This window comes from Microcaecilia unicolor, chromosome 4 (assembly GCF_901765095.1).
Source record: "Microcaecilia unicolor chromosome 4, aMicUni1.1, whole genome shotgun sequence".
Taxonomy (NCBI): domain Eukaryota; kingdom Metazoa; phylum Chordata; class Amphibia; order Gymnophiona; family Siphonopidae; genus Microcaecilia; species Microcaecilia unicolor.
The window spans coordinates 26,784,130-26,799,893 of record NC_044034.1 but is presented as its reverse complement, the minus strand read 5'-3'; the positions used below and the strand labels follow the sequence as shown (position 1 = coordinate 26,799,893).

General features: G+C 43.9%; 1 protein-coding gene across 2 annotated transcripts in view; it reads right to left on the bottom strand.

The window, feature by feature from the left end:
- Positions 1-14,289: 14,289 nt before the first annotated feature.
- Positions 14,290-15,764, bottom strand: part of TSKU (tsukushi, small leucine rich proteoglycan) — an 85,315-nt gene continuing 83,840 nt past the window's right edge. For both annotated transcript variants that reach the window (XM_030200059.1, XM_030200060.1), the window contains one exon: positions 14,290-15,710. In XM_030200059.1, the coding sequence (XP_030055919.1) occupies positions 14,647-15,702 (1,056 nt within the window). In that variant the 5' untranslated portion in view covers positions 15,703-15,710 and the 3' untranslated portion in view covers positions 14,290-14,646. The remainder of the gene's footprint in view (positions 15,711-15,764) is intronic.

Sequence of the window (15,764 nt, the reverse complement as noted above, 5' to 3'; positions counted from 1 at the left end):
AGGCCTGGAGCTGTCGGTCCTGACAGTTCTTCAGAGCAAGTACTCCACGGCCACCTCCTCTGTCACTCCTGCAAGAGGAGAAGAACCCGCTGCAGAGCTCCTGCCTGGGCAGTGCCAGAAGCTCCGGTGACCTTGAAGCATGGAGCAAGCATCAGCAATGTGAATTCTGAAGGGAGGCTGAGATGAGGGAGAGCTGCAGGAGGAGTGCTTGTGCTGCCACTGCCTTGTCCTGCCCCCTGGCAAGGAAGCAGGGGCAGCAGAGAAGAGAACCCCAGAGCGAGAATCCAGAGGTGGGGGCTGCTCTTCCTAAGGGCTGCAGGTGTTTTAGCTGCACCTTTTGAGCCGAAGAGTGCTTTTCTGAGCAGATTGCTTTCTGCGCTCCAGTCTTGAGAGAAGCAAGTTTTCTTTTCATTTGTTCTGTTGAGAGAGTATCGGGATCAGCCCCCCTCCCCCGGCCAGGAGATTGCAGGCTCTCAGCATCAGCGGACTCTGTCAGTTTTTGAAAAAAAAAAAAAGATACGCCAGCTTTCATAGACGCAGTTGTCTGTGTGTATGAGAGCCATCTGTAACATGTGCAACGCAGCCACACTTAGCGATTGGCTGTTCTGCGCATGCTCAGCTCGCCAATTGGCTTCCCACATGTCGCATGCAAATGAGCTGGGTTGCAAAAGCAACAAGCAGCTCATTTGCATGCGACTCTCTTTCGGAATCCCTCTGTATTTCCAATCGGTAATTTTTACTTATTTGGAAATACTGATGCATTCTTAACAGGAACCTTTGTGCATCTAGGCCAGAGGAAAGGACAAATTTCAGCCCCTCCACCTCATTTTTCCTACAATACTACTTAGTTGGTTGGATAAAATAATTCAAAAAAGTGTCCTCCCAAATGGAAAACACCAGCATACTGGCAGTATATCACCAAGGTGGGGGCTGACTCAGGAATAACATCAGGAAGTATTTTTTCAGTGAGAGAGTGGTAGATACCTGGAATGCCTTCCCACGAGAGGTGGTGGAGATGAAAACAGTAACGGAATTAAAGCCAGTGCCGGGGTATGATCTGTGATCATAGCTCAACAGATCTGGATGGGCTGGAGTGGGGCTTTGATGACAGCTTCAGTAATTGGTGAACAAGGCCAGCGCCGGACAGACTTTTGAAAACGTCAAGGACTAATCAAGATCAACTCTACATATGTAGTATCACATCATACCTTATGCTGTGTGTTTATCTTGTTGGGCAGACTGGATAGACCATACGAGTCTTGAATTTGAAGGGGATCTTGTTGGGGGGGGGGGGAGAGGAGGGCGGGCAGTTGGGACATGGGAGAGGGCGAGGTAAGCATGGCGCGGCGGGGCGCCCCCCAGAGGACGGTGCCCTCCTGCCTTGCTTACCTCGCTTACCGTGTTGGCATGGCCCTGGTGCCAGAACCAGTGGTGGGAGGCGGGGCTGGTGGTTGGGAGGCAGGGATAGTGCTGGGCAGACTTATACGGTCTGTGCCCTGAAGAGGACAGGTACAAATCAAGGTAAGGTATATACAACAGTGGCACATATGAGTTTATCTTGTTGGGCAGACTGGATGGAAGGTGCAGGTCTTTTCTGCCGTCATCTACTATGTTACTATGTTTTTATCTGACATCATGTAGATGGAGAGAGAAAAAAATCACAACTACAAAAGAACTGATTTATTTTGAAAACATTTTATTAAAAGTATGAATAATGTCAATATTATAATGATTTAGAAATTCTTAAAATACACCCCACTTGCCAGGCATTGCTCAGACTGATGTTGCTTGGAATTTGCAAATTTATTACAGAAATAAACTTTGCAGTTTTCAAAGAGATTGTCACATCAGATGTCTAATTACTCTAGCGATACAAAACACAGGAAATACAAAAACCTTGCATTTTCTTACATTCAAACTTAGTATAATTAAAAATTAAAACGAACTGTTCCCTTCATCAAAGGGGGTGAAAATCACAATTATATTTACATGTTTTCCGCCAGCAGAAAAAGAAATTCTCTTAAAAAGGCAAATGTCCTTTAATATTTGTAGGCAGACTGTTTTTTCTGAAAACACATGTGCCCACCCAATTTGGTGGATGGTGTGTAATACAGAATCTGGTCCACCTCACGTGCCTTTTTAAACAAGGATTCAGAGTAATAATGTTCGTAGCATAATATTTAAATTTGAGTATAACTTGATTAATCGCTTTTCCTCTGGGAGATAACAAAAGCGATGTACATGTATACCATAAAATAAACAAAAGGTTAAAAGAACGCCAGCGTTTTACAGGGGCGTAGCCAGACAACAGATTTTGGGTGGGCTTAGGGAAGAAGTGGGTGGGCACCAATTGTTCTCCCCCCCCCCCCACCACCCAAAAAATATCTCAGCTGGTGGGAAAACGCTTCTTTCCACCTTGGCAGTCTGCAGCAGGCATGCGCTGAAAACTGAACATACGCAGGTGCTGGTATCATGGAGAGCAGCGTTTTCGTTACCATCAGGAAGAAGTCTTCAGCTGGCCGAGCTTGGGATCCCACAGGCAGTGGCGTAGGAAAGGGGCGCAGTGGGGCGGTCCGCCCCGGGTGTTGGCTCGCTGGTTCTCTGCTCTTTCTGCCCCGGAACAGGTTACTTCCTGTTCCGGGGCAGAGAAAGCAGGGAAGCAGCCGAGCCGACGCAGCTCCTAGTGACGTGCACTGGGGGTGCATCGGCCCTCCCGCCTGCCCTCCGCTGAACGGTAGGGTGCGTTTCGGGGGGGGCGCTCCGGAGGGGGGGCGCCATGCCCTGCACCCGGGGCGGATGCGCAGCGGCCCCGGGCGTCAGGCACCCTCGCTACGGCACTGCCCACAGCTACCACTAAACGTGTGCTACTGTTGGGTGGGCCTGAGCCCTAAGTGGGTGGGCCCCAGCCCACCCAGGCCCACCTGTGGCTACGCCACTGGTTTTAAAGGAAAGAGAAAAGGAAAGTGAGGGGATGGGGAAGCGGCAGGAGACAGAGACTGCGATGCTAATGGATCACCAGAGAGTGATTTGAGTCCAGGCGCACAGAAAAGGCCTTTTCAAAAAGATGAGTTTTCAGGAGCATCTTAAATTTGGGATATGAACTTTTCAGATTTGAAGTTTGCATTTCTCTGAAAGACAGTGTGCAAGCAGGGCCTTTTAACTAATTGTACCATAGCTGGGGTCAGCAAACACTTTCAGGTTACTACAGAGAAAGTCCATTTGTTATGTGAAACCTGTACAATGAGATCTCTTGTATATAAAGGCCAGAGCTTTATGGACCTGAACATTCTATGGACTTGGAGTGGGGTGGGGGTGGGGGGTTTTCTACTAAAGGTGCTCTAGCATTTTTAGCGGCCCTTTTACTAAGCTGCGTAAGCGCCTACACGCGCCAAAATGGAGTTACCGCCCGACTACTGCGTGGCTCTTGTGGTAATTTCATTTTTTGGCGCCCGTCCGATACACGCGTTGGAAAAATATTTTTTATTTTTGAGCATGCGCCAAGTGGCATTTGATGCGCACAGGTCATTACCGTCCAGATTCTTTACCGCTAGGTCAATGGCTGCTAGTAAGGTCTCAGACCCAAAACGGACGAAGCGGCAATTTTGATTTTGCCGCACGTCCATTTTCAGCAAAAAAAGGGCCTTTTTTACAGGCGCGCTAAAAAAACGGATCAGCGCACGCCCAACCCCGTGCCTACACTGCCGTAAGCCATTTTTCAGAGCGCCTTTGTAAAAGGGCCCCTTTGGAGCACACTAATATTTAGGGTGTGCTAAACGTTAGCGACATCCAGGATATCTCTTAACGTTTAGCGTGCCCCAAATATTAGCGCTTGCTTTAGTAAAAAGGTCCTTAGGGGCTTATTTTATAAAGGTTATGCTCCTCATTTATGAGCATAATCTATTTTGGAGCATAGACTATGCTCGTAATTTAGGAGAATAAATTTAGGAGCATAACCTTTATAGAATAAGGTCCTTAGTGCTTACCGCAGCTTAAACTGCCTTACCGTGGGGCATGCTCAGGAATCCCAAAATAACACCGGTGGCAGTCAGCAGAACACTCAGCTGAATACTGACCCCAAGGACTTTTGTGAACCAAATGCCTTTTCCTATATCCACATAACATTGTTCTCCATTTCTCCCCTGAACTCTCCAGCTGTTCATAATAAATGTATCTGAAGGACACCAGCTTACTACTACTACTTATCATTTCTATAGCGCTACCAGCTTAGTCTTCTGAGGACAATCAGCAGGACACCTATCTGATCCGCCCTGATGAGACACTTTGCATAAAACCACATTTCAATCACACTCAAGATACCATCTTCTGTGCAATAACTAGTATTACAGTAGCGTGCCCCAACAGAAATGCAGAACTCGTGACTAGTGTCATGGAAATTACTGGGGTGGAAGCTGGAGGGAGGGAGTTTTCGTTTTTTTTTTTTAGCATGAGGTTTATTCCTCTTGCTTTGGCAATGGTCAGAACATCCGTGGAGTCAGATGGCAAGGCATATTGTTCAAGCTCTCATTTGCATCCCAAAGGTGAAGAAGAAACCATCCTTGACTTATAGGTCGGACAATGTAGAGGCAATTCTGTGACTGGGTTACCTGTACATAAGCACCCAGAGGGCACCTGCTGGGAGACTATTCTATAAACAAACACAGATGTCCACTTTCCTTTATAGAAGAATAGTGTAATAGCAAAAATATGTACCTCTAATTTAGGCATCAGCCCTTACACCAGCCTTAGAGCAGGCAGCGGCGTACCAAGGGCAGGGCGGTGGGGGGCGGTCTGCCCCGGGTGCACGCTGCTGGAGGTTACTTCCTGTTCCGGGGCAGAGGGAGCAGGGAGCCAGTGGAGCTTTGCGGCTACTCCCAGCAGCTTAGAATGCACCCGGGGGGGGGGGGGGGGGGGGGGGGGGGAGGTGCACATCAGCGATCCGCCCCGGGTGGCAGCCGACTAGGATCATCACTGAGAGCAGGCATTTAGAGGTCTGGTGATATGTGCATAACTTGTAACAGAATGCTATAAGTGTAAATGTGAAGCCCCACCTACGCCCTGCACTGACTTCAACTATGAGTCCACCTACTGATAAAGTATATGCACTATGTATGATATGCACATATTTTCAGAAGAGCACTTAGGCAGAAATTTAGCCTCTATATGTGTATATGCCAGGATTCTAGTACATAAGTATTGCCACACTGGGAGAGACCAAAGGTCCATCAAGCCCAGCATCCTGTTTCCAACAGCGGCCAATCCTGGTCACAAATACCTGGCAAGATCCCCAAAAACTCAATACATTTTATGCTGCTTATCTCAGAAATAAGCAGTGGAATTTCTCCAAGTCCATTTTAATAATGGTCTATGAACTTTTCCTTTAGGAAGCGGCCCACACCTTTTTTAAACCCCGCTAAGCTAACTGCCTTTACCACATTCTCTGGCAATGAATTCCAGAGTTTAATTACACGTTGAGTGAAGAAAGTTTTTCTCCAGTTTATTTTAAATTTACTACTTTGTAGCTTCATTGCATGCCCCCTAGTCCTAGTATTTTTGGAAAGAACAAACAAGCGATTCACGTCTACCCGTTCCACTCCACTCATTATTTTATAGACCTCTATCATATCTCCCCTCAGCCGCCTTTTCTCCAAACTGAAGAGCCCTTGCCGCTTTAGCCTTTCCTCACAGGGAAGTCGTCCCATCCCTTTATCATTTTCATCGCCCTTCTCTGTACTTTTTCTAATTCCACTATATCTAATCGGCTTAGGTCAAGAGGGTACATTTTAAGATGAATACTAAACAAAATAAGTAAATAAATAAAATAAGTTAGTTATTGGATCAAACCCATTGTCTAAAGTTTTATTTAATGTTAAAAACAAGAGTATCGGAAGGTGGCGGCCATTGAACTGATGATGATCAGTGGGTGTGGTGCTTTATTGCTGAGATTCATTGCCCAACACATTTACTTTGATCTTTTGGCTGGATTTCAGAAGATATTTATAAGGGGATTGCATATCTGAGGTGTACTAGTATTCTAATCTTTAACACACATAACCCACGCATAAATGTTAATGCGTAGCGTGGAGAATTTCCCTCCGTAAGTAGATCTTACCTAAAAGTGGAGGAATTATCTGGTGTCATGGTGGGCTCCTATGGCAAATCCGCCACCCACCCACTCTTCAACAGCAGGTACTGGTTCCAGGTTTAGAAAATGTGGGGGTAGGAAAAGTCAGAGATAGGGCACCTCTGACTCGGATCTGTAATGCTAGGGGTAAATCCAGGGCTTTTTTTGAGGGGGTACTGAGTACCGGCACCTTTTCCAGTGTCTGCTAAAATTGACCCATGGACCACAAGTTTTAATGAAAGAGTTCAGGCTCAACACACCAATTCTGCCTTGTCATAGATTCTGTGACTGGTTGCCTGGGGTGAGTCCCTCAGTGATCACCCCATCCCTGAAGGGTGGCCTGGCATTTGAGTACCGGCACCTTTTTTGCTAGAAAAATCGCACTGAGTAAATCAGTAGGAAAATGGGTAAAAGCTCCCTTCCCCCAAACCTCACATTATTAATTGTTGCCTCAGCAATGAAATGTAAATAAAGAAAATTAAACCTTTTAGAAGTGTTTGCTCTGAAAGCTGGCATAGTTAGAAGAGAAACAGTTGGCAGCACTGCCACTTTAAAGTGAGCCAAATTCAATAATTGTTAAGTTTAATTTGCTCACCTAAAATGGTCACATTCCCTCTCCACTCACTACATCTGCAAAAGAAAGAACAAGAAAGCTCAGGACAGGCAGAAAGTATAAGAAAAGCATAAAAAGCAGGAGCCCTAATTTCCATAAATGGATAATTAGCTTTAGACACGGGCATCTAAATTAAAAAATTGTTCTGAGCTCTTGAGTACGGAATGACACGGGGATGGGGACCTGCAGGTAACCGCAGGGACAGGGATGGGGACTAACTTTGTCCCTGTGTCACTCTCTAGTCAGTTATTTATGTTTGAGCGATGCAGATGACGACGTTTAGATTTGGGGGGGGGGGGGGGGGGGGGGGGGGGAAATGAGCAAAAGCAATGGCCAAAACTGGAGATCCTGTGCATTCCTGCTATCAACACATCTTCTAAGAGGGCATTTTCTATTGCAGGAAAGACTGTGCAAGACGGGAGAGCTAGACTAAATCCTGAGATTATTGATGACTTATTATTCATCCACAGACTTAAAAAAAAATCATAACGGTGCTTCATAGGGCATATTTCCCTCCGTAAGTAGATCTTACCTAAAAGTGGAGGAATTCTCTGGTGTCATGGTGGGCTCCCGCGGGAGGTGGTGGAAATGAAAACGGTAACAGAATTCAAACACGCGTGGGTTAAACATAAAGGAATCTTGTTCAGAAGGAATGGATCCTAAGGAGCTTAGCCGAGATTGGTTGGCAGAGCCGGTGGCGGGAGGCGGGGATAGTGCTGGGCAGACTTATACGGTCTGTGCCCTGAACAGGACAGGTACAGGTACAAATCAAGGTAGGGTATACACAAAAAGTAGCACATATGAGTTATCTTGTTGGGCAGACTGGATGGACCATGCAGGTCTTTTTCTGCCATCATTTACTATGTTTTCTATCACTATGTTTTTTCTATTTCTTCCCTGCTAGGGTAGAGAGAGTGGGATATATTTTGTCCCCCTAGACGTTTTAACAGGGAAGATTAGGGTTCCTTGGGGGAATAGAAGTCAGATATAGGTGGGATTGGAAGGGTTTTCTATTTGCAATTTATAAATAACAGTTGTACAAAATATGTCTCCTTTTTATACTTTAACACATGGTATGTGATACTTTATATGTATACCTGAGTTTGATTTGTCCTTGCCTTTCTCAGGACACAGATCGTAGAAGTCTGCCCAGGACTGTTCCTGTACTAAAGGTTCTGAAGCTAACGTCGAAGCCCCTTAAAATTTACACTCCAGCCCATCCATATCTATTCAGCCACGATCAGGGCGCAGACCGTACAAGTCCGCCCAGCATTGGTTTTACTCTCCAATTACCGGCGTCACCACCTAAGCTCCGCTAAGATTCCGTGGATCCATTCCTTCTAAACCGTATTCCTTTGTGTTTATCCCACACACGTTTGAATTCCATTACCGTTTTCAGCTCCACCACCTGCCGCGGAAGGGCATTCCACGTATCTACCACACTTTCCATGAAAAAATACTTCCTGACATTACTCCTGAGTCTGCCCCCCCTTGAATCTCAATTCATGTCCTCTAGCTCTACCACCTTTCCGTCTCCGGAAAAGGTTCGTTTGTGTATATTTGAATGTCTGGATCAAGTCACCCCTGTTTCTCCTATATCCAGTTTAATAATTACGCAGTGTAGGGTAAGCCGCTGCATATAAGTGGTTTGAAATCCTTTGTGTGGTATAGAAGAATAAATCCCTATGTCCTTACATGCAAATCTGTGATACAGAATTTTAAGGAGCAGTCACAGATGTGAAAATGTCAAGTCTTCCTGGCCCAACCTAAACGGTGGTCTTCCTGCTCTGGGGAATTCTGAGGGGATTGAAAAGGCTGGATACAAAGGATCAGATTGGATTCAACAAAATTATACACCGCAGAACAGCACTGTTCGCTTCACTGCCTGCAACATTTTTCATTTCTTTATTATTTTGGATAAAGTCATTTTTTGTTTAAATTTCAGGGCAAACCATGTAGATTACATCACTTGATATCAGTTTCAGTGTCAGCCTGCTACAGGATGATCACTTCTGTTCTGATATATAACTACATTTTCTTCTGGGAGGCACTAATTTCCATTTTCTAGTACTTGTTTGAAGTTTTGGAGGTTTTAAATGTAAAAAAAGTGAAACATATTCTTGAATTCATAAAGGCTTCTGCCGTAGTGAATTTCCTTCCCTGTACAAACACGTTAACTACTCTGCCTGTAATCCAGAGCTGTTAGGACCATGCAACAGAAAAAGGTTGGGGGTAAAATGCGCAAGATATGGCTTTTTGCATATTTTATGAAAGCTGTGCTGACGCTGTGCTGTTTATCATCAACAAAACAAGCTACAGCCAATTTGGTATCAAGTGCACAAATATACTATGAAGAGCTATAGCATAACCTTAGAAGAAACGGTTTATGAGAGAAACACTGGTACAAACTGATCTATTCTTTCCAAAGAGCCCATGGTTGCAATATCTGAACAACTCATTCTGAAAATGTTTTGGGGAAAAGTAAAAATTGAATGAAAAATTTACATGCTAACCCCCCCCCCCCCCCGGTAAGTTTTTCACATGTATCTATATTGAAGGGAAGGGGGGGGGAATAGTATTTTTTTTTTTTAGGACCTTATCCTGAGGCAGGTTAACACTATGGGCCCTAAATTCAAACAGGTGTGTACATTTAGTGGCTGTCACCCAGAGGGTTAATTCTATAAATTATGCCCAAAAATCAGCACTGAAAAAATCAGGGGCGGTTTATAGAGTACACCTAACACCTGTCCCTGTGACTAAATCTAGTCGTGGCCATTTACGCCAGGTAAAACTTGGAGTAAACGTCGCACCCAAGTTATGTGCGGAACGCATGGATTCCCTAACACTGCATGTAAATTTTAAGAATGCCCATGACCCGCCCATGCTGCTCCCATGGCCACACCCCTTTTGAGATCTGCATGGTAGAATTTACAAGCACCACTTTATGGAATATGCTTAGCAAGTAGAGCACGTAAATTCTAATTATTGCCAATTAGTGCCGTTAATTACCTGTTAGGGTCTAATTATCAGCACTGATTGGCTTGTTAATCAATTAAGTTATGCATGCAAATTGGCCATGTGGCCAGAATTGCATGTATAACTTTAGTTGCCAAATATAGAATTTGATGGATAATTCATTAGAATTATACAAACATAAATGCCAAAATTCCACCCAAGCGTTATTTTCTAAATGTGCACCTATCTTTCATAGTGCGTATTTTACAGGTAAGGGTATACACAGGTGAAGCTCAGGGAGGACACGCATTTGCTTGCGTAAAAAACTTAGGGTCCTATTTACTAAGGCACGTTAGCATTTTTAACGCGCTTACAATTAGCATGCACGCTAACCTTGTAGGCGCCCATAGGGACACTGTAGACGCGTACACAGTTAACAGGTGTACATGGCTAACGTGCGTTAAAAATGCTAACGCACCTATGTCACGGCTTAGTAAACAGGGCCCTTATAGAATAGTATTACATGTGTATCTCCGGCATTTAGTTGTGAGAACTTACACCAGCTCTAAAATATAGGCATGTATTTCACATCTTATGTTAATATTCTATAAAGAAAAGCAGGTGGCCACATTTATCCGTAGAACAGGCTCTTATCAGGCACCCTCAGATATATTTATTTGTTACATTTGTATCCCACATTTTCCCACCTATTTGCAGGCTCAATGTGGCTTACATGGTACCGTAATGGCGTTTGCCAGTTCCGGTATGAACAAATACAAGGTGTTATTGTGGTAGAATAAGGTTCATGTACGGCTGATGTATTTGGGAACGTAGGGAGGAAGAGGGAGGTTGGGGCGTGTCCATTACGATCTTTGGTTTCATTGTGTTGCAGGTACTCTGGCTTTTATGTTGGGTCGGTGGGATATGCCTTTCTGAACAGGTTTGTTTTTAGTTCTTTCCGGGAAGTTTAGATGGTCGTATGTTGTTTTTACTATTTTTGGCAGGGCGTTCCATAGTTGTGCGCTTAAACAGGAAAAGCTGGATGCGAACGTTGATTTGTATTTGAGTCCTTTGCTGCTTGGGTAATGAAGGTTTAGGTATGTTCGTGCTGATTTTGTTGTGTTTCTGGTTGGCAGGTCTATGAGGTCATTCATGTAACCTGGGGCTTCGCCGTAGATAATTTTATGAACCAGGGTGCATATAAAGTTACTTCCTAAATGTTTAAATCTGTTATCTGTGGATTTTCAGTGGCATTATTGGGATAGGGTTGTTGAAAATCCCTCTAAACACCATGGCACTATTTGACTAGAGTGGGACAGAGTTATGGCAGCAATACGCAGGCGCTAGCCACAGCTTAAGTTAGACCCATAAAAAAAAGCAGTCCTAGATGAAATCACTTAGCTATATACATAGCCAGCTGGTGGCAGTAGGCCGCATTATAAAGTTATTCATTTTATTTATTTGTTGCATTTGTACCCCACATTTTCCCACCTATTTGCAGGCTCAATGTGGCTTACATAGTACCGTCAGAGGCGTTTGCCCAGTCGGTGGATAACAAATACAAAGTTGTATAGTGATCGTATGAGGTACAAGTGGAGGGTTGGAATGGATGAAGATTGCGTGATGTCCTGTTCAATCGTTGTCATGCTGTGTTGGTAGGTGAAGAGGGTTACGTGGGGTCGTTGGGGTAGGCCTTTTTGAAGAGGTACCTCTTGGTGCTTATCATGACTGTCCGCTCTTTGGGTGCTAGGGTACTCCCAATATTAAGCAGATGTCGTCATTTTGTCCAAGAAGGGATCACTTGTGATGGGTTTAGCACCCCCAACCTTTCTGAAAAGTTGGCATTTATGGTGTGGATTATATTGCATTTTTTTTTTTAAATACCAGACCTGGCTTTACAAATTGACCTATTTAGTTAATTAGGGGTGACACTTTAGAGTATATTAAAACAAACAAACAAACAAAAACCAAGCACCAGCCCTGCAGGTTTTAGGGGCAGTTCTGGTATGATTTACTGCAAGAAGGACCAAACATTCCTTCCCTCTCCTCTTCCCAAGAAAGATGAGATTTTAAGTACTCTTAATAGTCAGGGGTCCTTTTACTAAGGTGCGCTGAAAAATGGGCTGAGCCAGTGTAGGCGCGTGTTTTGGGCGCGCACGAAGCCATTCTTCAGTGCGCCTGTAAAAAAAAAGGCCTTTTTAAAACGTTTGCTGAAAATGGACGTGTGGCAAAATAAAAATTGGTGCGCGTCCATCTTGGGTCTGAGACCTTACTGCCATCCATTGGCTTAGCAGTAAGGTCTCACACGGTAACCGTGCGGTAATCGTCTATGCGTGTAGAATGACGATTACCGCCCGGTTTCCGTGCAGGAAAATACAAATTATTTTCCAGTGCGCACAGTGGGCGCGCATAAAAAAATGAAATTACCACCCCGGCCACACGGTAACTCCAAATTGACACGCGCAGGATGCACATACTCGGCTGAGTAAAAGGGCCCCTCTGTTTCACTATTCAGCTTAATGTGCCTCTTTATCTCTCTCTTTTTATCAAGATGGTTCAGTCCATCTCAACAAAGGGGGTGGGGGGGGGGTGGGAAGAGAGTGAAGCCACACTAACAGCAGAACAATGGAGAAGAGACGGCTGAGGGGAGACATGATAGAGGTATATAAAACAATGAGTGGAGTGGAACAGGTGGATGTGAAGCGTCTGTTCACGCTTTCCAAAAATACTAGGACTAGGGGGGCATGCGATGTTAAACTCTAGAATTCGTTGCCGGAGAACGTGGTGAAGGCGGTTAGCTTAGCAAAGTTTAAAAAGGGGTTGGACGTTTTCCTAAAGGACAAGTCCATAGACCGCTACTAAATGGACTTGGGAAAAATCCACAATTCCAGGAATAACATGTATAGAATGTTTGTACGTTTGGGAAGCTTGGCAGGTGCCCTTGGCCTGGATTGGCCGCTGTCGTAGACAGGATGCTGGGCTCGATGGACCCTTGGTCTTTTCCCAGTGTGGCATTACTTATGTACTTATGTCCTCTACTTGGCTCACTTTTATTACATAGAGCAGTGATTTAACCTATTGTGATGTCATAGTGGCTCATTCCACCAATAAGAGCCAACCTCATTAGTGATGTCACAATGGCTTGATTGTATAGAATGTTTGTACGATTGGGAAGCTTGCCAGGTGCCCTTGGCCTGGATTGGCCGCTGTCGTGGACAGGATGCTGGGCTCGATGGGCCCTTGGTCTTTTCCCAGTGTGGCATTACTTATGTACTTATGATCCTACTAGCCTCCTGCTTCACACTGCTAGGCTGCAGAAGATAATTTATTCATCTATTTTAAGATAACCCTATAGGAGAGTTCTCCACCGAGAATTTCTTCTTAGAAGGTCTTTGACACAGAAATACAGATAGGATAAAACTGGGTCCCGCTTGCCTAGTCTTCCTGGCCCATTTATGCAAACTGCTTTTCGAACTTCAAAAACACTCCGGGTATAACTCAACTTATGCTGTGAATGCGACGTGCAAGACAGACAGCTGGGATCTATGAGTGAAGGCAACATTTCAAAAGGCACTTTTGGGAAACACAAAAATTGAATGATGAGATCATCTAATACAGGAATGGCTTGAAGGCAAAGAACTGCCATGTTTCATGCGTTTTGGTGCATGCTGCAGAAAAACAAAAATTCATTATTCAAGCTGATCTACATAAAATGGTTCAGTACACATTTTTTTTTCTAAACAAACAGAAAAACGAGTTGGTCCTTAAATATGATCACAGTTAGAGCTGTAGCGAATAGCGTTATTTTACTGTTTGGCCAAAATACGAATAATGAAAGATATTATTTGGCCGACTACGAATACAAATAATGGGGCCCTGAGCTTTAATATAACAAATAATAAAAGAAGAAATGTGAAATCAGAGATCGACGTGTTTATTTCAGTATGATTTAGCGCAGTGGAGCCCCAGATTATTTGTATTCCAATTTAAGGGGGGTCTTAATTTAAGGGGGGTAATTTAAGGGGGGTCCAATTTAAGGGGGGTAATTTCAGTTTTTGTGTGCATCCGGTACGCGCAGCGGAAAAATTTTTTTTTCGGCTTAGTAAAAGGCGAGCTTGCGTTTTTAGCGCCTGCTAACAATAGGCATGCGCTAAATGCTAGAGACGCCCATAAGAATACATTGGCGTCTCTAGCATTTAACGCGTGCTAAAAACGTTAGCGCGCCTTAGTAAAAAGACCCCCTAAGTCACTATTCGGCCGAATAGGGAAAGGGATCCCTTTACTAAGGTCGATTGAAAAATGGCTTGCGGTAGTGTAGGCGTAGGTTTTGGATGCACTGATCCATTTTTCAGTGCGCCTATAAAAAAAGGCCTTTTTTAAATTTTTGCCGAAAATGGACATGCGGCAAAATCAAAATTGCCGCTCGTCCATTTTGGGTCTGTGACCTTACCGCCAGCCATTGACCTAGCGGTAAAGTCTCACGCGGTAATTATCAACACACGTCAAATGCCACTTGGCGTGCAGCCGAAAAAAAAATTTTTCCGCTGCGCGTACCGGATGCACACAAAAACTGAAATTACCGCAACGGTAACTCCATTTTGGTGCACAAAGACGCTTACACAGCTTAGTAAAAGGGCCACATGGTGTATTCTGAGCACTATTTGGGCCTAAATTTAAAACCAACATTCGGTACAGCCCTAATCACAGTAAGCTACTCTCCATTACCATAGTAGACAGAACTTCTGGCTGTAGAAACTTACAGACAGAATTCATTGTGTGGAAGAAACTGATTATCTGTGTTTTAAAGTAATGAAAATCTAAAAATTCAAGTATTTATTAACCTGTACACACATATAAATAAATTAGACTGTTTTATAAAAAAAAAAAAAAAAAAAAGAAAGGCACACTGTAGGCCAAAGTAGTCCATTGTGTTACACGTCAATTTCCCCAGTATTTATCATAGGATGTAGGGTGCGGTTACAAATCCATGCTCATCATGACAGCTTAGCACTTCTTTTTTGGCCCTTCCAGTCTGTCTGTGAAACTGGCCTTCCTTTACCGTCTTCAAACAATGTATATTCTTTCCCCAGGTGATGCTTCTTATGGAAGGTAAGTAATTCAGTATATCTTTAGATAAGGATGTTAAACTGGAATGAGACAAATTAAGTTCTTGTAAGGAATCCAAACCAAAGAAGACTTCAGAACTCAATGATTTAAGGTTGGGATTGTTCGATAAATCCAACACCTGGAGAGTTGGCAGTTCTCTGAAGCTATAAGTAGAGATCTCAGTTAACTGAGTTAGGTTGTTCAGAGACAAATGCATCAAACCTTTTAGCCCTGTAAAATCATGTTTTTCTATTCTAGAGATAGGGTTTCCATCAATATTAAAGTATCGAAGGGGTATTCCTTGAAGATTTGGCACAGTGCTTAGTCTATTTCCAGATAACGTCAAACTCTGAATGTTGGGAATTCTCTTCTCTGGGTTTCTTGAAACCGCACTGATCAAATTGTTGGAAAGGTCTACAATCATTGGCTTGCCTTGACCTTTCGATACAAACACGTCCAATTTTATTTCCAGGAGGTTGTTGTCACTTAAGTCTACTTCTCCAAGTGGTGAACTGGAGAAGCATTCCTCTGGTAGGGCTTGCAAACGGTTGTGACTTAGATCCAAAGCCTCCAGATATCTAAGTCGAGAAAAAGTCGTGGCAGAGAATTTTGTAATTTCATTGTAGCTCAAGTCAAGGTTAACCAAGGTAGTGTATCCAGGTCCTGAAAGGACAGACTCATTGATTATTTGCAGCTGGTTTGAAGACAGATCCAAGTAGGAAGTATCCAATGGAATATGAACAGGAACGATGTCTGACCCAACTCCACTGCAGTCAACTTTGGTAAGGCTAAAGCTATCGAAAAGACCGAAACTCTCCACTTCACAGTGACATCCAGGAAAACACGTCTTGGTGGTACCAATCAAAGGAAGCAGAGGCAGAAGATACATCCAAACCGATAAAGACATTGTTAGCACTGTAAGAGAAAAAAATAAACACATAAAAGAATAAACATTTTGCTCTGCTTTGG